The sequence below is a fragment of the Suricata suricatta genome, chromosome 12 (assembly GCF_006229205.1).
Source record: "Suricata suricatta isolate VVHF042 chromosome 12, meerkat_22Aug2017_6uvM2_HiC, whole genome shotgun sequence".
Lineage (NCBI taxonomy): Eukaryota > Metazoa > Chordata > Mammalia > Carnivora > Herpestidae > Suricata > Suricata suricatta.
Window position 1 is genome coordinate 44,313,925 of NC_043711.1, and position 17,883 is coordinate 44,331,807.

The 17,883-nt window shown below is 38.2% G+C and overlaps 1 protein-coding gene across 1 annotated transcript in view; it reads left to right on the forward strand.

Annotated features, from left to right (window-relative positions):
* CNTN3 (contactin 3) overlaps positions 1–17,883 on the forward strand; it is a 240,047-nt gene that overhangs the window by 173,028 nt on the left and 49,136 nt on the right. The window contains exons 11-12 of the mRNA XM_029917321.1: positions 4,872–4,999; positions 7,703–7,878. Of these exons, the coding sequence (XP_029773181.1) occupies positions 4,872–4,999; positions 7,703–7,878 (304 nt within the window). The remainder of the gene's footprint in view (positions 1–4,871; positions 5,000–7,702; positions 7,879–17,883) is intronic.

The window sequence follows — 17,883 nt, forward strand, 5'->3', positions numbered from 1 at the left end:
TTTTACTACAAAAGGAAAGACTAATAAAATGGGATAGATAAAGGTATATTATAAAACTGATCAAGGAGTTAAAATGCCACAGTGATTTAAAGTTTGCATTTTTCAAAGGAAACTGGACCACTCCATTTCTTAATGTTATCTCATAAATCTTTGTTTAACTTTTTGTGCCAAGACTTCAAGTTACTCATTGTTATCTACATTTTCAGCTCTATCCATTTGCAACAAATTGTGCTCCCAGAAAGCTTAGAAAGCAATTTCATTTATAGTGAAATGGTATAAAATTTTCACTTTGGATCTCTGTAGGGAAGCATGGGTTGTTGAAGGTTTTCTTTTGAGAAACAATTATTCCATCCATTTACTGAATATTGTTTATTTTTGTGTTGTGTGCAATGCCCTGTGGGCCTCTTAGATCTTACTGGAAGAGCCAGTTTAGGAAGAAAATACCCAATTAGCTCAAAATTTTACAATGTACAGAGTTTGCATTCTTTGAGAGTCAATATGTTTGGTTTGGAGTCCGTGTGATTCCTAAGTGGCTAGCCTTGCTTTTGAAACTGTTCCTCATCTCAGCAGTCACGAGGACAGGTTCATTCACTTAGAGCTGTTAAACCTCACACACTAAAGGTTTTGTAGTTCTTCCAGTATCCCTAATGGTTCTGTAGTCATAGTGGAAGTTTGGCTGTTATGTTAATTCAGAGTATGTGAAGATACTGCACTAGCCTGCGTCAGTTCTTTGATACCCAAATCAGAAGGTCGAAGCTTAGGTTGAATATACGTTCGGTCAACCAGAGACATTTTTTACTTTGGTTTCATGCTTGGTAATCTTGGAAGTGGTCCATTGCCCACCTTCCTGGAGCTTCCAGTTCTACCTCCACCCTCTAACTCAGCAGATGAGTTGGCCCCACTATTTAAATGTCTTCAGAATCTTCTGATAGCATCTTCTAGCTTCTGGCCTTTACATTTAGCATCTCCAGCAAAGCTGCCAAAAAATTTTTTTGATTGTAATGGTAGGTAAAATTTATTGAGCAGTGCTCTGGTTCCTATTCTTTTTGAGGGTCATGGCCAACCATTTTTAAATAGGATTAGCAAACACAGTGGATCAGGAGACTTTCTGAGACTTTTCTCAACAACTTTAGTCTCACTGTCTTTCTCTTCCTTCCTCCTTCCCTCTCTCCCCCACTTTATTTTCGTCTCTCCCTCTTAATTAACTTCTTCCTTCACAGTGAAAGTACATTTGTGTCCTCTTATTCTAGGGATTTCTAAATTATCTTCATCCTGCCTTCTATTGTCTCATCTTTCTCTTTTTTGCATATATATTTACACAATTGACTCTTGAACAACTTGGGGGTTAATGGCACCAACCCCATGCAACATGGAAAACCCAATGTAACTTTTGATTCCCCAGAAATTTAACTAAGAGCATACTATTGTCTTAATAACTTTTACCAATGACTTAAAACACATATTTGGTATATTATGTGTATTATTTACTGTATTATTATAATAAAGTAAGCTAAAGAAAAGAAAATATTATTAAGAAAATTATAAGGAAGAGGGGCATCTGGGTGACTCAGTCAGTTGAGAATCTGACTCTTCATTTCAGCTCAGATCATTACCCCAGGGTCATGGGATCAAGCTCTGCACTAGGCTCTGTGCCGAGTATGGAACCTGCTTAAGATTCTCTCTCTCTCTCTCTCTCTCTCTCTCTCTCTCTCTCTCTCTCTCTCTCTCTCACACACATGCTTGCTCTCTCTGTCTCAATCACGTACTCGCTCTCTCCCTCCTTCCCTCCCTCTGCTTCCCTGCCTCACTCATTCTCTCTCTCTCCAAAATTAAAAAAAATAAAATAAAAAAGAAGAGAAAATACATTTCCAGTACTGTACTGTATAGAAAAAAATCTGCGAATAAGTGGATCCCCACAGATCAAACCCATGTTGTTCAAGGGTAAACTGTTTGCATGTACATGTGCATATGTGTGTATACACATATATGTGTATAATATATATGTATGTGTATAATAGTTTACACACTTCATAAATTTATTTACTTGAACTTTACAAAGTCTTCTATGCCTTGCAACCTGCCTTCACTAATCCAAGTTCTTCTGTAGTGACTCTCTAAAGGCATACAGTCATTTGTTCATTCAACAAGTATTAATTTTGAACATTTACTCTGTGTCAGAAATGGTTCGTGGCTTTAGGAGTTTAGTGGTGAGTAATTCAGACACTGTCTAAACACTCTTCCTACCTCCAGCAAGCTTATAGTCCCTGAGCTTACTAGAGAAAAACATTAGTCAAATAATCACACACATATGTAATTGACCAGGTGTCACATGCCATTAAAAAAAACGCATAGGAGATCTATAATCATTTACAGGAACATCTCATCTGACCCATGGTTCAAGAAGGTGGCCAAAATATGAAGGTTAGGCACACATTATTTAGACATAGGGAATAGTGTGCATGAAGATCCCAAGACAATAAGAAGTATAAAAGCATTTAGAAGAAGGTGTTTATGACTGAAGAAAAGTAAACAAGGGATAGAATTCACACGGCCTTCCAAAGTTAGAAGTAGGGTTTCAATGAGAAAATAGGTATCGGGCTTAGGATGTAATTTTTCTCCTATGGGCAGTGTGATACCAGAGAAGCCCTCTAAGCCAGGGTTATAGCAAAATCACACGATCCGATTCACATTTCTTTCCATTTACTTCCCATGTTTATGAAAACACTCTCCATATCTTAAGTGCTTTATTTGCTTGTGCCCCTCTGCAGAATCTCCTTTTTCAATTTCTATTGCACACTAAGAAAATCTTTGTTCTCTGATATGCTAAGGTATCAAGTGATTTTTCTTTGATCATCTCTTCTTCGATCAGCCTGCATTTCATACCCAATAAAGTGGTGAGGATTCCATGAGGGAAATCAGATCTAGCACCTTTGTCAGAGCTACCCAGGAAAGTTCCTGGCATTTTTAGCCTTTCTGCTTTGCTTCTCAAATTAAAATACAATGTTCTGTGTTCCCTGATTATCAGCTTTCTAGGGCATTGTTCTCAAACCTTTTTGTTTCAAACATTCCTTGACATACTAAGAGAAAAAAAAAAATCGCATGAGCAACAAACATTCATGGATACTCTCCCCAGAATCATGAGCAGGTCTGTGTGTGCTTGCTCTCCGCCCACCACTTTCTCACTCAAGAAAATGGAACTAGAATTTGAGTGAATGTGAATTACAGGCCATCAAAGGAATTTATATGTATATGCAATATAAAAGAGATAAAAAATAGGTATATGTAATATAAAATGTATGTCTTGTATATTTTTCATACAAAAACTCAGACTAACCACACTTTTCACACTCGCCTCAAAATCTTATACCAAACAAGATAACAACCAGAAACTGAGTTGAGAACGTCCACCATAGTCTCATGTGCTCAGTATCTTTTCATGTCTACTCTATAGTCTGAAAGTTGCAAACACTTATTGACCATGGATTACTATATTATGCCATGCTGACACTGGGATTGAAAACCTTTTGAAGATATTTACCCTCTCTTTGGATCGATATGACACTCAGCTACCAAAGAGATGAATCATACATGATAAAAGGCATCCTAAGTGTTAAATGTATGGCATGGGTAGTAAAGATTTTAGGAATCCAAAGAAAGGGAAATAATTATGGGTAGATGAAATAGGAAGATTTGTGGATCTAAGTAAGGACAGATAAACCCTTTCTGATTCTTCTTTCTTATTTCAAATGATACCTTGTCACAGGCATTTCTGAAGCACCCTACCAAGGAAACATTCCTTATAGATCTTATTCTTTGTTGTATCACCCTATTTATCTTCTTCAGAGTACTTCTCAAATATCTGAACTTGTCTCACTTACTTAGTTTTTTAATTTTCTCAGTGCTCATTATATTGTTATTTCCATGAAGGTGGGGGCTTTCTTTCTTGCTCACACTATAATCCAGAGAGTCTCATAATTCCTAGCACGTATAAGGCCCTCATTTGTATTTCGTTAATTAATTAGTTAGATGCAGAAGCCTTAAGTACCTTAAGCATATGCTCAGAAACTCTAATTTAATGTTCATTTGTATTGCCCATATTCTTTGCAATAGCTCAAAGGTGACCATGAACTTGGTATTTTGTCAAATTTGAGTTTATATTGAGTCAAATGTGTCTCTCCCAAGTTCATTATGTAAAGGAAAGAGAGTTTCTCTGTTCTCATGAACTGTTTTAAAGTTAAGGGAATTAATGTCATGTCTGTTTTCTATTTTCTCCAAACTTATAAAGCTAACCCATCATGAGCAATCTCCCACAGCACATATTTTTAGAAAACATTTCACACTTATTTGATAAAGGCATCCCTAAAAGTTAGGGTAATGTTAAATAATGCTGTTAAGTTGTGCTGCATAAAAAAGATCAAGAAAAGTTCGAATTGGTCAGCATCTTTTTTACTCAGCTGTGTGTGTGAATGTGTGTGCGCGCATGTGCATGTATGTATGTGTATTACTTTTCTTTTAGTTTTCTTTATTTCCAAGAAGGCTGGTTTATCTAGATGTAAAAATACTAGCTTACGGGGCGCCTGGGTGGCTCAGTCAGTTAAGCATCCGACTCTTGGTTTCGGGCCAGGTCATGATGTCACAGGTTTATGGGTTCAAACCCTGGCTCAAGCTTGACTAACAGTGCAGAGCCTGCTTGGGATTCTGTCTCCCTTTCTCTCTGCCCCTCCTCCACTTGCACTGTCTCTCAAAATAAATTAATAGACATTAAAACAAATAATAAAAAGTACTAGCTTAAGGCAATACTTCTACAAAAATTGCTGTTTGGGAAACAATGACTAGTATATACTTATTTGTCTACTTTGTATTTTCCTTAGAATTTCTTTTTTAAAAGATGGAGGACTTCAGATAGTCAATGTGACTAAAGCTGATGTTGGAACTTACACCTGCATGGCCGAAAACCAGTTTGGGAAAGCAAATGGCACAACACGCTTGGTTGTTACAGGTGCGTACATTTCCCAGAGATTGCCTTTTGTAGAGATGAGCTAGATGGTATGTTACTAATATCAAAGAAAAAAAACAGATTATTTATACTGTGCAGTGCACCATGAATATAGACCCTGTGTTTGCACTTTTACTTTTAACAGGTGGAAATAAAGAGAACAATTCTTCATGTTTCTTTACATAGCATAGTGTGCTCCAGGGAACATATCAGTTATGTGCAGGTATATAAAGAATTAAAAAGAGCATATGTTGATGATCTCTTTAGCGTATACTGATGATCTCATGTTACACTGTTCTTTATGTCAGATCTTTTGAATGCACTCTTGCACAATATCATCGATATTTCCTGGAGCTTTTGACATCCATGGAACAATCCTTGCCATCAATGAGAGTCACTTAGGGTTGCAGATATATGTTGTTTATTTGTTTGAGAAAAAAATGAGTACCTACTATGTATCAGGTGCTTGACTTCTGTTGGTAAATAAAGTGATAAAGATGCTGCCTTCCTGATTCTTACCTTCTACCAGAAGTAGAAAATACATAGTAGAAATAAAAAACAAGGGAATTATCCAAGGAAAAAATGCAAACAATTGAGAAAATGCAGAGTAGTGTATGGCAGAGGTCAGTTGGAGCAGAAAGATGGTGACTGGAGTAGTGATTGGAGTAGGCCCAAAGAATGAGAGCTTGAGACAGAGATTTTGTGGAGACAGAGGAGTTTACTAATAGATTCCTTAGGGACAATCATGGAAGAACTGTGTAGACTTTGTGAGGACTTTGGCTTTTAATTGAAGTGAAAAGTAGAGGCTGGTGCAAATCAGCAGAGGAGTAGCGTGATGTAAAATACATTTTTAAAGGTTTGGTCTAGCCACTCTGATGAAAACAGACTGAGGATTCAAGAGTAGAAGTGGGAGAGACCTCAGAAGACCATGGTGGCAAACCAGACAGGAGGCAATAATGACTCAAGTGAAAGTTGCAACAGAGGAGTTGATGGGAAAGGATCGGATTCTGCAAATACTCAGCTTGTAGAGTCAACAGGAGTTGCTGACAGACTAGAGGACCAAGAGAAATAAAGGAGACAAGGCGGGTTGCAGGATGTTTGATGAATAACAGAAAGAATGACTGTCAAAACAACTGAGACTGAAAAGGCTGAGGATTGCACAGTTTGGGGAGGAGGTAGGTGAGGAGTTTCGGTTTGAATATGTTAGAGTATGAAATGTTCATCAGGCTCTCTTTGTGGAAAGCAAACCACAGGATTCTGGCATAAACAACATTAGCATAAGCAAATACTTAACTTTTGGCTTATGTCACTAATCCATGGTGGGTCAGCTATGTGGTCTTCATTAAGGAATCAAGGGTCCTGGTGCCTCCATTCTCTAGCACATTGCCCGTCACAGTGGAAGAGGAAAGACTACATGTCAGATGGCCTCAAGGTTCTCCCAGACTTCTGCCTGTCACTGCCACACAGAGCTCCAACTGCCATTTCTTTGGCCGAGAATTAGCATTCGGCCATGCCTGAATTCAGAGGTGTTGCTAACTTAATCCGATTCTGTGTGTTTAAGGAAATAACAGTGAACAATAATGTCTATAATCACACCCAAGTAGGTATCCCAGATAGGTAGTTGGATATATGAATCTGGATTTGGGGAGAAAGATTGAGGACAGAAACACAAGTTTGGGAATTGTTAGCATACAGATAAGTACTTGAAAAGAAAAGACTAGATACCAAGGGATTGAGTGAAGGCAAAATAAGAGAACCAAGAATTGAGCCTGAGGCAATCTAATATTACGAGACATAGGGAAAGAAGAGGGACCAGAGAGGAGTGACCAGCGTGGTTCTAGAAAACAAAGAGGGTTTGGTGTTCCAGAAACCAAGCAAAGAAAGTGAACTGACAGGAAGACAGTGATCAAAGGTAGCAACTACTGCTGAAACATCAATTAAGTAACATGAAATTGGAAGATGCCCCACTGGTTTGCAACAGGGTGATTCTTGGGAACCTTAAGAGCAAATGAGTCACGGGAAGCCACAGCCTAACAAGAGTGGTTAAAGAGGGGATTTAGTAGAGGAATTGTAGACAACATCCATAAATGATTGTTTGAAGACGTGCTGCAATAGGGAGTCACCAAATGAGTAGAAATGGAACAGTGGGGTCCAAAGAAGTTTAATTCAGACCAGCTGGAAGGACTGTTGTAATGATAGGGAGGAAGAAATGCACATGTGGACATCTGGGGGAAAACAGACATGTAATTAACATTTTAACTCCATATCCCTCTTATAGTACCTGTTCTGGATGTCTTTTGTGTCGCCTTTGTCACCAATGTTTGAGTCTACTTAAATTTTGATCGTAATACATTTGAGTCATTCAAAGGTAGTGAAAATTCAGTGCTTTCTACTTCTACCCCTGTATTTCACAAAGCAATAAAACTAAGTTAAAATTGATTTTGTAGTAGTATTATAACTCTTGTTTATAGGTGACTTTAATTTTTAAACTACTGTACTCTCTAATTTCAAATTTCCTAAATCATTGAACAAGAATTTGTGGAGCCAATGAAATACATTACAGATCTGCATTAAAATGTCTATATTAATGTTAAAGACTTTCAGTTATGTACACTAAATGTTAGATTAACAATGTGTTTGTGAAAATGCTTTCATCGAAATAAAAATGCTACAGTTTTACCTAAAACTTTATTGTTTCCTTAATAGAACCAACGAGAATAACTCTGGCACCATCCAACATGGATGTCTCTGTTGGCGAAAGTGTCATTTTGCCCTGCCAAGTGCAGCACGATCCCTTGTTAGACATCATGTTTACCTGGTATTTCAACGGGGCCCTTGCAGATTTTAAGAAAGATGGATCTCACTTTGAGAAGGTTGGTGGGGTAAGTTGTGCCACTTCCCGCCTGCTTTTTATATCACACGTGGCTGTGACACGTCACCCCTAAAAAACCACCAGGCATGTACGTGATGTTCGGGAATGTTGGCGCTGTGAGTAAGTCTGCGTTCCCAGTTCTGTTGTGAACTAATTTTGTGATTGTAGTTACCAGAAAGCGAACATAGTGACTTCCACTTGTGAATTATAATTTTAATTAAAGTATGTTTGTATTTATATTAGATACTTAATTATCACCAGGATACTTTGGTCATTAGTACCCTATGGAAGAGAAAAAATTTTTTTATATGGGTATTGACTTTCAACTTGCCAGATAGATTATGAAGTTGAACCAAGTCACATTTGCTAAGTGCCTCCTTTGTATCAAGCCGGGAGCTTTATCCGTGTTGATCCTTGAAGTCACTCTGGGCATTAGCAGTGAGGATTTTCATTTCACAGACACAAAACTAAGGATTTGAAAAGTTTATTAACTTGCCTAGGGCTAGTTAGTATGGAACCTAGTTTCAAGCCTAAATCTATATATGCTGAAAACACAAATAGTTTCTTATGTTCCACTCTGTCTCCCCATTTGTGATGGTTCTATGTGAGAAATAATTACAGAATTTAAGGAGGAACTGACACTTTGAGGAGAACTATTAAGAAGTGATTCATTGCTGGGGCACCTGGGTGGCTCAGCTGGTTAAGCATCTAACTCTTGATTTTGGCTCAAGTCATCATCTCGTGGTTTGTGAGTTCGGACCCCACATCCCACTCCACGCTGACGTGCTGCTTGAGATTTTCTCTCTCCTTCTCTTCAGCCACTGCCCTTCTCTTCTCTCTCTCTTCTCTCAAAAATAAATAAATAAACTTTAAAAAAATAAACAGAAGTGACCACAGTGTCGATGGGCCACACAAACCAAGAGCAGACCCCTCCTTGCTGCTCATATGTCTGTGAATCCAGAATCCCAAGGCCAGCTGGGCCTCTTCATGCTGAGTCAGGGATAGCTTCATTCTGTTTGACTAAGATGTCAGTGATATAGAGTAGAGTCCAAGTTTTCTCCTTTGAGTGAAAAGAAAAATGACATGATAGACAATTCAGCTGTATTCATTTGACAAAGATATTTATGTTAAATGTAGATACAGGTACACACAGGTATATCAACACATTAATATCATGTGCAACTTAAAAGGATAATGTTATGACTTCAGTTATTTGCCTGCCCCCAAAAAAGATGTGCTCAAGTCCTAAAGCCTGATTGTGAAATAATAAAATATATCAGTCACTGCCCCTGGTTCCTGCCACAGAGCTTGGGTGATAGAAAAATTTTTGTTCGTTGAAGTGACTTTTGGTGGGCTCCTGAGTAGCTTGAGGAGGAAGGCCGGTCACCAGAAAAACCATGATTAGAAGCTTAGAAGTTTTCGCTCTATCACTCGTCCTCTGAGAAGGGAAGAGGAGCTAGAGATTGAGCTCTGGCCTACTGTCATGAAGCCCCCGCACAAATCCCAAAAGTATAGGGTTTCCTAAGTTTCTAGGCTGGTGAACACATCTACATGCCGGGCAGGTGGCACATTTCAAATCCTCTTGCACAGAAAATCATCCTATACCCAGGACCCTCCTGAGCTTCATCCTATGAACCTCTTCATCTGCATCCTTTCTTATATCCTTTACAGTAAACGGATGTATGTAGATAAGTGTTTCCCTGAGTTCTGGGAGCTGTGCTAGCAAGTGACTGAACCCAAGCAGAGGGTCGTGGGAACCCCAATTTATAGCCAGTTGGTCAGAAAAGCAGGTAACTGTGTGAGACTTGCAATTGGTGTCTAAATGGGGACAGTCCTCTGGGACTCAGCTCTTAACTCCCGGAACCCAGTGCCAACTCCAGGCAGGCAGTGTCCGAACGGAATTATAAGACATACAACTTGTGTCAGAGGATCGCTTGCTGTGGAGAACACACACACATCTGATATCAGGAGTATTGTGCTGTGTTCCAAATATGAGTGTGGTAGTGGACAGTAAATGAGATGCAGAAAATATTTTTCTTTATACCAGGACCTCAGAAGGGGACTTCATTTGAAATTAGGCCCTTTGCAGGTACATTGAGTTAAGTTACAGCGATGTCATAGCAGAGTAGAATGGACCCTAATCCAATATGACTGATGTCCTTGTAAGAAGAGGGAGATTTGATGAATGGGATAAACAGGGACAAGCTTGGAATTAGAAAATAAATAAGTCATGGGGATCAAAAGTACAGTGTAGGGAGTAGAGTCGATAATATTTTAATAACCTTGTATGGTTACAGAAGCTAACTACACTCAATGTGGTGAGCATTTTATAATGTAGATAATTGAAGAATCACTATGTGGTTCACCTGAAACTAATATTATATTGTATGTCAACTCTACCTCGATGAAAAAAAATTTAAGAGGTAGAGTTGGACATAAACATATAGAGAGAACACCGCATAAAGACAAGATGCAGGGTTCCTGGGTGGCTCAGTCAGTTAGGCGTTTGACTTTGGCTCAGGTCACAATCTCGTGGTGTTGGAGCTCAAGCCCCGCGTCAGGCCCTGTGCTGACAGCTCAGAACCTGGAGCCTGCTTCGGACTCTGTGTGTCTCTCTCTGCACCCCTCCCCCACTCGCACTCTCTCTCTCTCTCTCTCTCTGTCTTTCTCAAAATAATTTTTTTTAATACACACGGACACAGATGCCAGTGTGAAGATGCAAGCAGAAATTGAAGCTATCCTTCCATAGGCCAAGGAATGCCAGGAGCTTCCAGAAGTTTGGACGAGGCAAGGAAAGGTCCTATCCTAGAGATTTTAGAGAGGGAGCTTGACTTCAGACTTTTGGCCTCCAAGAACTGTAAAGGGAATAAAATTCTGTTTAAACCCACCCGGTTTGTGTTACTTAGTTACAGCACCCCTGGTAACTGATACAGATGGTCTCTTACAGGAGAAAAAAGTGGAGATGTTTAGATACCCAGCCATAGTTAAGTACAGTTTTATTGCCTTTCCTATTTTCTTTAATCAGGCTTATTCCATTTTAGAAGTTCTAGTTTCTCTAATTATCCTGGCCGATTTAAGGCCTTAGAAGGCTTCACCATTCACTACAATCTATTAGCATTTCTTTCACCATTGCTTTAAATATCCTTTTTATAAAAAGTCACAAATTTCTTCTGTCGCAGTAAGAAAAGGCATCTGCCAGTATTCTTGGGCAACTCTACTCCGTACTCAGAATTTGTCCTTTCCCTGAGGGAAGGCAGAAGAAAACAGAAAAGCCTAGAATGTTATCGTCATAAAGTCCCCTTATCCGTTCTGGAAAAGGCTTCTCTTTAAACTCAGCTCTCGTCCTAACCTTAGTTCTTAGATAAAGAGTCTTATTTGAAACATTTATTTCCTTTACTGTCTAATGTAGATAACTGTGTTTATGTTTTACCTAGATATTAAATTGTTGATGGTGTTTTATCGAATACAGTGTCCTCCGTCTTCACCAATGCTAGAGAAATCATGAGAGACTAGAAGCCCAAAGTAATTTGATTTTAATATTCATCAAACATTCTTAAGGAAGTGCTCACTTGAGACTGAGCCAGATGACTGCTTTCTGTGAGAGGAGCTTGGAGTTAAGAATATTTGAGGTTTTAATGTAATTTACGCATTCTTGCTTGAATGATAGGTCCTACATAAGGTATAAAATCATCTCTTTACAAGAGTCAGGTGTCTAAAACGTGAAATTTCATAAGTTAATACTACCACCTGCCAATTTGGTTCTTTTTCTAGCATGTGAGTTCATGGCATATGATGTGTGTGTGTGTGTGTGTGTGTGTGTGTGTGGACTTAAGCCATTAGTAACTTAATATTCTCCCGTCAGAATAAAACAGTAAGCCGTACAAGATGACATTACCCTTAAGCACAGGCAATTAAGTAAATTGGTTTTCTGTTACAAGAGAAGGGAATCACACAACAACTCTTGTCCTCTGATTATATATTCAATGCAACATTCACATTAACCTAGAAAGTCTGCTTCTCTTTATCCAGTGCGTTCATGGATATATCTCCTGTTATCAAAAGTAGCAAAGTGTGAGTCAGGAAGTTGCAGAAAAAGGTAGATTGTAAGAACCATATTTTTAAAGGGGGAGGCATAGTTTAGATAGAAAATGGAAGAGAGATACCTAGGTGGCTTAGGCAGTTAAGCATATGACTTCAGCTTGGGTCATGATCTCACGGTTCGTGGGTTCAAGCCCTACATCAGGCTCTGTGCTGACAGCTTGGAGCCTGGAGCCTGCTTCTGATTCTGTGTCTACCTGTCTGTCCCTCCCCCACTTGTTCTCTCTCTCTCTCCCTCTCTCAAAAGTAAATACATGCTAAAAAAAAAATTTTTAATTGAAGATCCACTTATAGCTTTTAACTGATTCAGCCAGGTGTCATTGTGATTATACAGTAGGGTGTTATTGGACCATGCCTTGAGTATTCAATACTCATTCATTTATTGTAAAAAACACACACCTTTTGGGAAAAATCCATAAGCTTAGAAAGCTCTAGCAGTTTAGATCAGGTCTGTTGTGTAGGTGAACATCCAGCCAGTCACAGGCTCCTGCGTGGTTATACATTCAGAAAAGTTTGTTAGCCAAGTGACTAAACCAAATTGGCATATCACAAGAGAGAGGTATGGGAGAGGTATATCACAGCCTGTGCCTGTGGGTACACAGAAAGTTGTATAAATAAATCAGCAGTAAAAACAATGCCACTTAAGCCCACTGTTTGCCATGCAAATCTGAAGTGTAAGCACAGTGTGGTGTGACTGGGAAAAACAAGCCAGTTGTGTTCAGACACGTATGAATTCTAGGTTCTGTGGCTCTTAAGGTGATGGCATTGGTGAGTCACTTAACATTTTGTCCCTCATTTTCTGGTCTCTTCTCACATCAGCTTTTAGTATTTGCCGTATTCCCTACCCCCCCACCCCCCCCTTATGAGATTTTATGCAGTCATCTCCTCCTGGAATACTGTTCTGTTCCCATTTCCCTATGTCTGCATATTTTTATACATTATTTGTATGTACCTAAGAATGTGTGTATTCATTTGTATACACTTTTATATCATGTATATGCAGCTATAAGAAGAGCCATAGACTCAGCAATATGTATACAATAACATTTTATTATAATCCTATTTAACCAACATAATTCCACTCCATATATTCAGTCAAAATATAAAGTAAATTAAATAAAATAATAAATAGAAATCAGAGAGATAATAGCCCAACGTTAAAGAAAAACAGAAGAATATTACAAATTGGGACCTGGGTGTCTGGGGCATGGCAATTTATGTATAATTTTAAGAACATTCAAGGACAATTCTGATTGCCTAGTAAGTTACCTTTTGGACTTACACATATGATGTGACCAGGGGCTTACTATAAATAGAAACTTTCAAACCAGAACACAAAAGGGGTTCAGTGTATATTGTAATGGATGTTTAAATGGCTGTGCTTTGATAAGCTTGATGTGGTGCAGGTGCTTTAGAAATGAAGAATGTATAGAGCCACGCTGTACAGCTTTACAAACATCTTGTGGAATTGGATCTATGATGAATTAGAATGTGTGTGGATAAACGTCACTGGAAGCAGTAAGAGGTTTAGCAGTGACAACCAGTCTGCCATTCCTGTGAGTGGCTGACTCCAGGGCGATTTATTTCCTGCAGCCCAGGCTCACCTTCATTATGGCAGCGACTCGTGAGACTGGAGACTTGAGCATTTCGTGGCTCTTGGTGGCAGAAAAAAATACCTGTAAAAGGAACCCTTTGTGTTTAATAATACAATGTGGTCACTTTAATTTTTTTTTTACTTTTATTTTTTATTGAGAGACAGAGAAACAGAACATGAGCAGGGGAGGGGCAGAGAGAAGGGGAGACACAGAATCCCAAGCAGGCTCCAGGCTCTGAGCAAGCTGTCAGCACAGAGCCTGACGCGGGGCTCAAACCCACAAACCATAAGATCATGACCTGAGCTAAAGTCAGACGCTCAACCAGCAAGCCACCCAGTGCCCCAAAATGTGGTCACTTTAAATTGCTTTGTTTCGTAGAATTATTAGTGTATGAGACCTGAAAGTTTGAAAATAGCAGTTTTTTTATAATATAAAACTATATTTTTAAAAAGGTCTGTTTGCATATATATGTGCATCATACAAATCTGAGCCAAAGCACTTATTCCAAACATTACTTGCAGTGACATTCTGAGTTTTTAAGCATTTCCCACTCTCAGTGTCCTATAAATTTTAAATGTTGTCCAAATTGGAAATGTCATTGATCATTGGAATGATCATTAAGAAAATATACTCAGGAGAGGAGCCCGGGTGGCTCAGTTGGTTGAGCGGTCAATGTCAGCTCAGGTCATGCTCTTGCTGAGTTTGAGGCCCACCTCGGGCTCTCTGCTGTCAGCGCACAGCCCACTTCAGATCTTCTGTCCCCCTATCTCTCTCCATTTGCCCTGCTGGCTCACACTTGCGCTCTCTCTCTCTTTCAAAAATGAACACTTAAAGAAAGATAATATACTCAGGAAGGAGTCTGTAAAACTGGGGATTAGAAAAGAGAACTTACTCGTCTTCATCTTGAAGCCCATCTCCTTGTACAGTGCTGCTTAGGGATGAATAAACAATGCTTATTGGAAAAAGGGAGAGGCACCAAGCAGGTGAAGTTGAGTTTATTTCCCTAACTTATCATTTGCTCAACCAGGCATATAGAGGCTCAGTTTCTCCTTAAAGTGTGATTGGCAGCCCAGGACTCTGTTCATCAAGTAAAATGTTTATTAGGATGAATGGTCCAAATCCACCCTAGTGATTTTCCCTGTACGGTTTACATTTATAAGAAGCTTGGCAGAAGTCAAATCAAGTAACATGTTGCTTGAACTAAAACCCATAAAAATATCAGAGTTACAACAATGAAGGCTATAAAAGGACATAAGTGAAAAGATAGGCAAATATTTATCAGTCAAATGCAACAAAAAAGAGAAACAAGTGTTATTTTGTAAAAGTCATAATTCAAGAAGAGTAAGAAGGATAAATATATTTTGAGAAAACTTTGCTCTGTCATGAAGGTATAATAATCACAAACTATAGTACTCTAAATAATGTACCATTAAAATACATCAAGTCAGGGCGCCTGGGTGGCTCAGTCGGTTAAGCCTCCGGCTTCGGCTCAGGTCAGATCTCAAGTTTGTGGGTTTAAGCCCCGCATCAGGCTCTGTGCTGACAGCTAGCTCAGAGCCTGGAGCCTGCTTCAGATGCTGTGTCTCTTCTTTCTCTGCCCCTCCCCCTCTCATGCTCTGTCTCTCTCTGTATCAAAAACAGATAAAACATTAAAAAATTAAAAATAAAATAAAATACATCAAGTCAAAAGCTCAGAGAAAAGTGAGAAACAAAATTGGTGTGTAGCCTCTGAGAGCTCTTCTTCTAAGTGCCAACAGATCAATTTGCTAAAGTTAGAAAAAAACAACAATTTTGATGCTATATTATAATGGGAGAAACAGATACATATAAAAATTTACCATACAAATGGAAAATATACATTCCTTTTCATTCTTTTCTCAGCCTTGTAAAATTTAGGGAAAAAATAGCAAACTATTATATACAAAGGAGATAGAAAAACAAAAGGGGTAGATGGAATGTTGAAAAGCAATGGATCAGCTCTCAAATATATCAGTGAAGAATAAAGATAAAGCTAAAATTAGAAGTGAGAAAGAAGGTAACAGTTAAGAAAGAAATATTTAAAAACAGAGCATTCCATATTCAACTTGTATATATTTAACGGAATCCAATTAAATGGAAAATTTCTGGGAAAATATAAATGATAAAAATTAAGAAGAATTAGAAGAACCTAAGTAGATCTATTAAGTATGAAAACGTAAATCAGGAACCGCCACCAGCCACCCCCTCACAAAAAAAAAGAAAAAAAAAACGGATTTTAGGGCCAGATAATTTTTTTTAGTGTTTATTTATTTTTGAGAGAGAGAGAGAGAGAGAGAGAGAGAGAGAGAGAGAGAGAGCACAAGTGGGGGAGGGGCAGAGAGAGAAGGAGACACAGAATTGGAAGCAGGCTCCAGGCTCTGAGCTGTCAGCACAAAGCTCTACATGGGTTTCATACCCAGGAACCTTGCGATCATGACCTGAGCTGAAGTCAGAGGCTTAACCGACTGAGCCACCCAGGTGCACCCAGGTAATTTTTTAAATGTCTGTTTATTTTTATTTTGAGAGAGAGAGTGCACGCACAAGCAGGGGAAGGTCAGAGAAAGAGAAGGAGAGAGGGTCCCAAGCAAGATCCATGCTCTCAGCTCTAAGTTAGTTAGACACAGGGCCCAATCCCAGGAATCATCAGATAATGATCTGAACTTAAATCAAGAGTCGGACACTCAACCAGCTGATCATTTTACTGGTAATTGTTTTCAAGTATTCAGGAAACAAATAAACATTCTGTTATATAAACTATTTGACAACACAAAAAGTTTAAATATCTTAAAATCAATTTATTTTGTGAGGCTAACATACTCCTAATAACAAAACCTGGCAAGATATCAGATAGTTCGTAGATATAAATTAATGTCATAAATATAGTATGAAAACCTAAATGACATTGCATCAAACCAGACTGAGCATTATATTAAAATAATAATAATAATAATAATCTTTGTAAACTACATGGAGATATTCTAGCCAATGTGCATATGTCGTATCAATAGACTATTAAAATAGACCACACTATTTTTAATGGGTACCTAGAAGACATGCAACAAAATTAACGACCCATTTTAGAAACAGAAAAATAATTCCTCCACATCCCAAAAATGTCCTTAAAGAGAAATACCAGGAATATTTTTATTTAAATCAGCAACAAGAAAGGAACCACACAAATACCATTATTTTAAAACCATTTGGAAATGATTGGACCAATGTAAAAAGGTATGAACAGGAATAAATGATTTAACTCTGAAAATAAGGAAACAAAGTTACCATTATTTAAGGACAAAATGATATTCAGGCTACTCAGGACCCAACAGTGTCAACTTTAAATTTTTAAAAATTAATTGGAGTTCAGTCTACTGAACAGATACAGGGTAAATTTACAAAAGTAATAGCTTTCTTACATACCAACAGTAACCAATAAAAAAGTATAATAGGCCAAAAAAAAAAAACCCTCAAAAGATAAAATACATGTTAAAATTTGGTATTGGTGTGCAAGACCTAAATAAAGAAAACTACAGTACTATCTTAATATGAACAGAGAGATGGATGGATGGATGAAGGGAGGGAGGAAGCGGTGGATGGAGGGGGAGAAAGACAGGGAAAGAATAATAATAATTCGGAGCTCCTGGATGAACTTGAACAGCTATGTATTGTGAGGCTTTTAATTTCTCTTTGATTTTTCCGTGGTTTTAAAATAACTAACAATCAGATTCCAGTTGAAGTAGTTCTGAGAGTGTTCAGAGTAATAAGCTAGGTAAGGAAAAGAACAGTTAATAGTGTTTTGAAGGAATAATAATAAAGCCTTGATTCTCAGAGAGTTTTCTGGGGATATTTGTTCAGGTAAGGAATCGTTGGACCTGATTGGAATGTTATAGTTTAATCATTAAAAAAAACAAAAACAGAACTCAGAATTGCAACTTCTAAAACTGATTTCATTCTCTTACAGACTGTTGATTTTTATCTCTCTATGCTTCAGTTTCTTATATGTAAAACTGAAGTGATAATAGCACCTTATTCAGAGGTACTCTGTGCGCACGCACACACACACACACACACACACACACACACACTCACATGGTACTTAGAATAATACATGTTTTTGCTCTTGTTAATGCTATTATTACTATTACCACTATTAGAAATAATGATAGCATTGTTTCTAAATCATTCTCCAGGAGAGGGGCAGCAACTTATTTTCCTATCAGCAGAACATCAGGGTGCCTGTTAACCCAAATCCTTTCCCACACCTGCTTTTTTTCTTAATTTTTATGATTTCTTCTTTTGCAAAACAG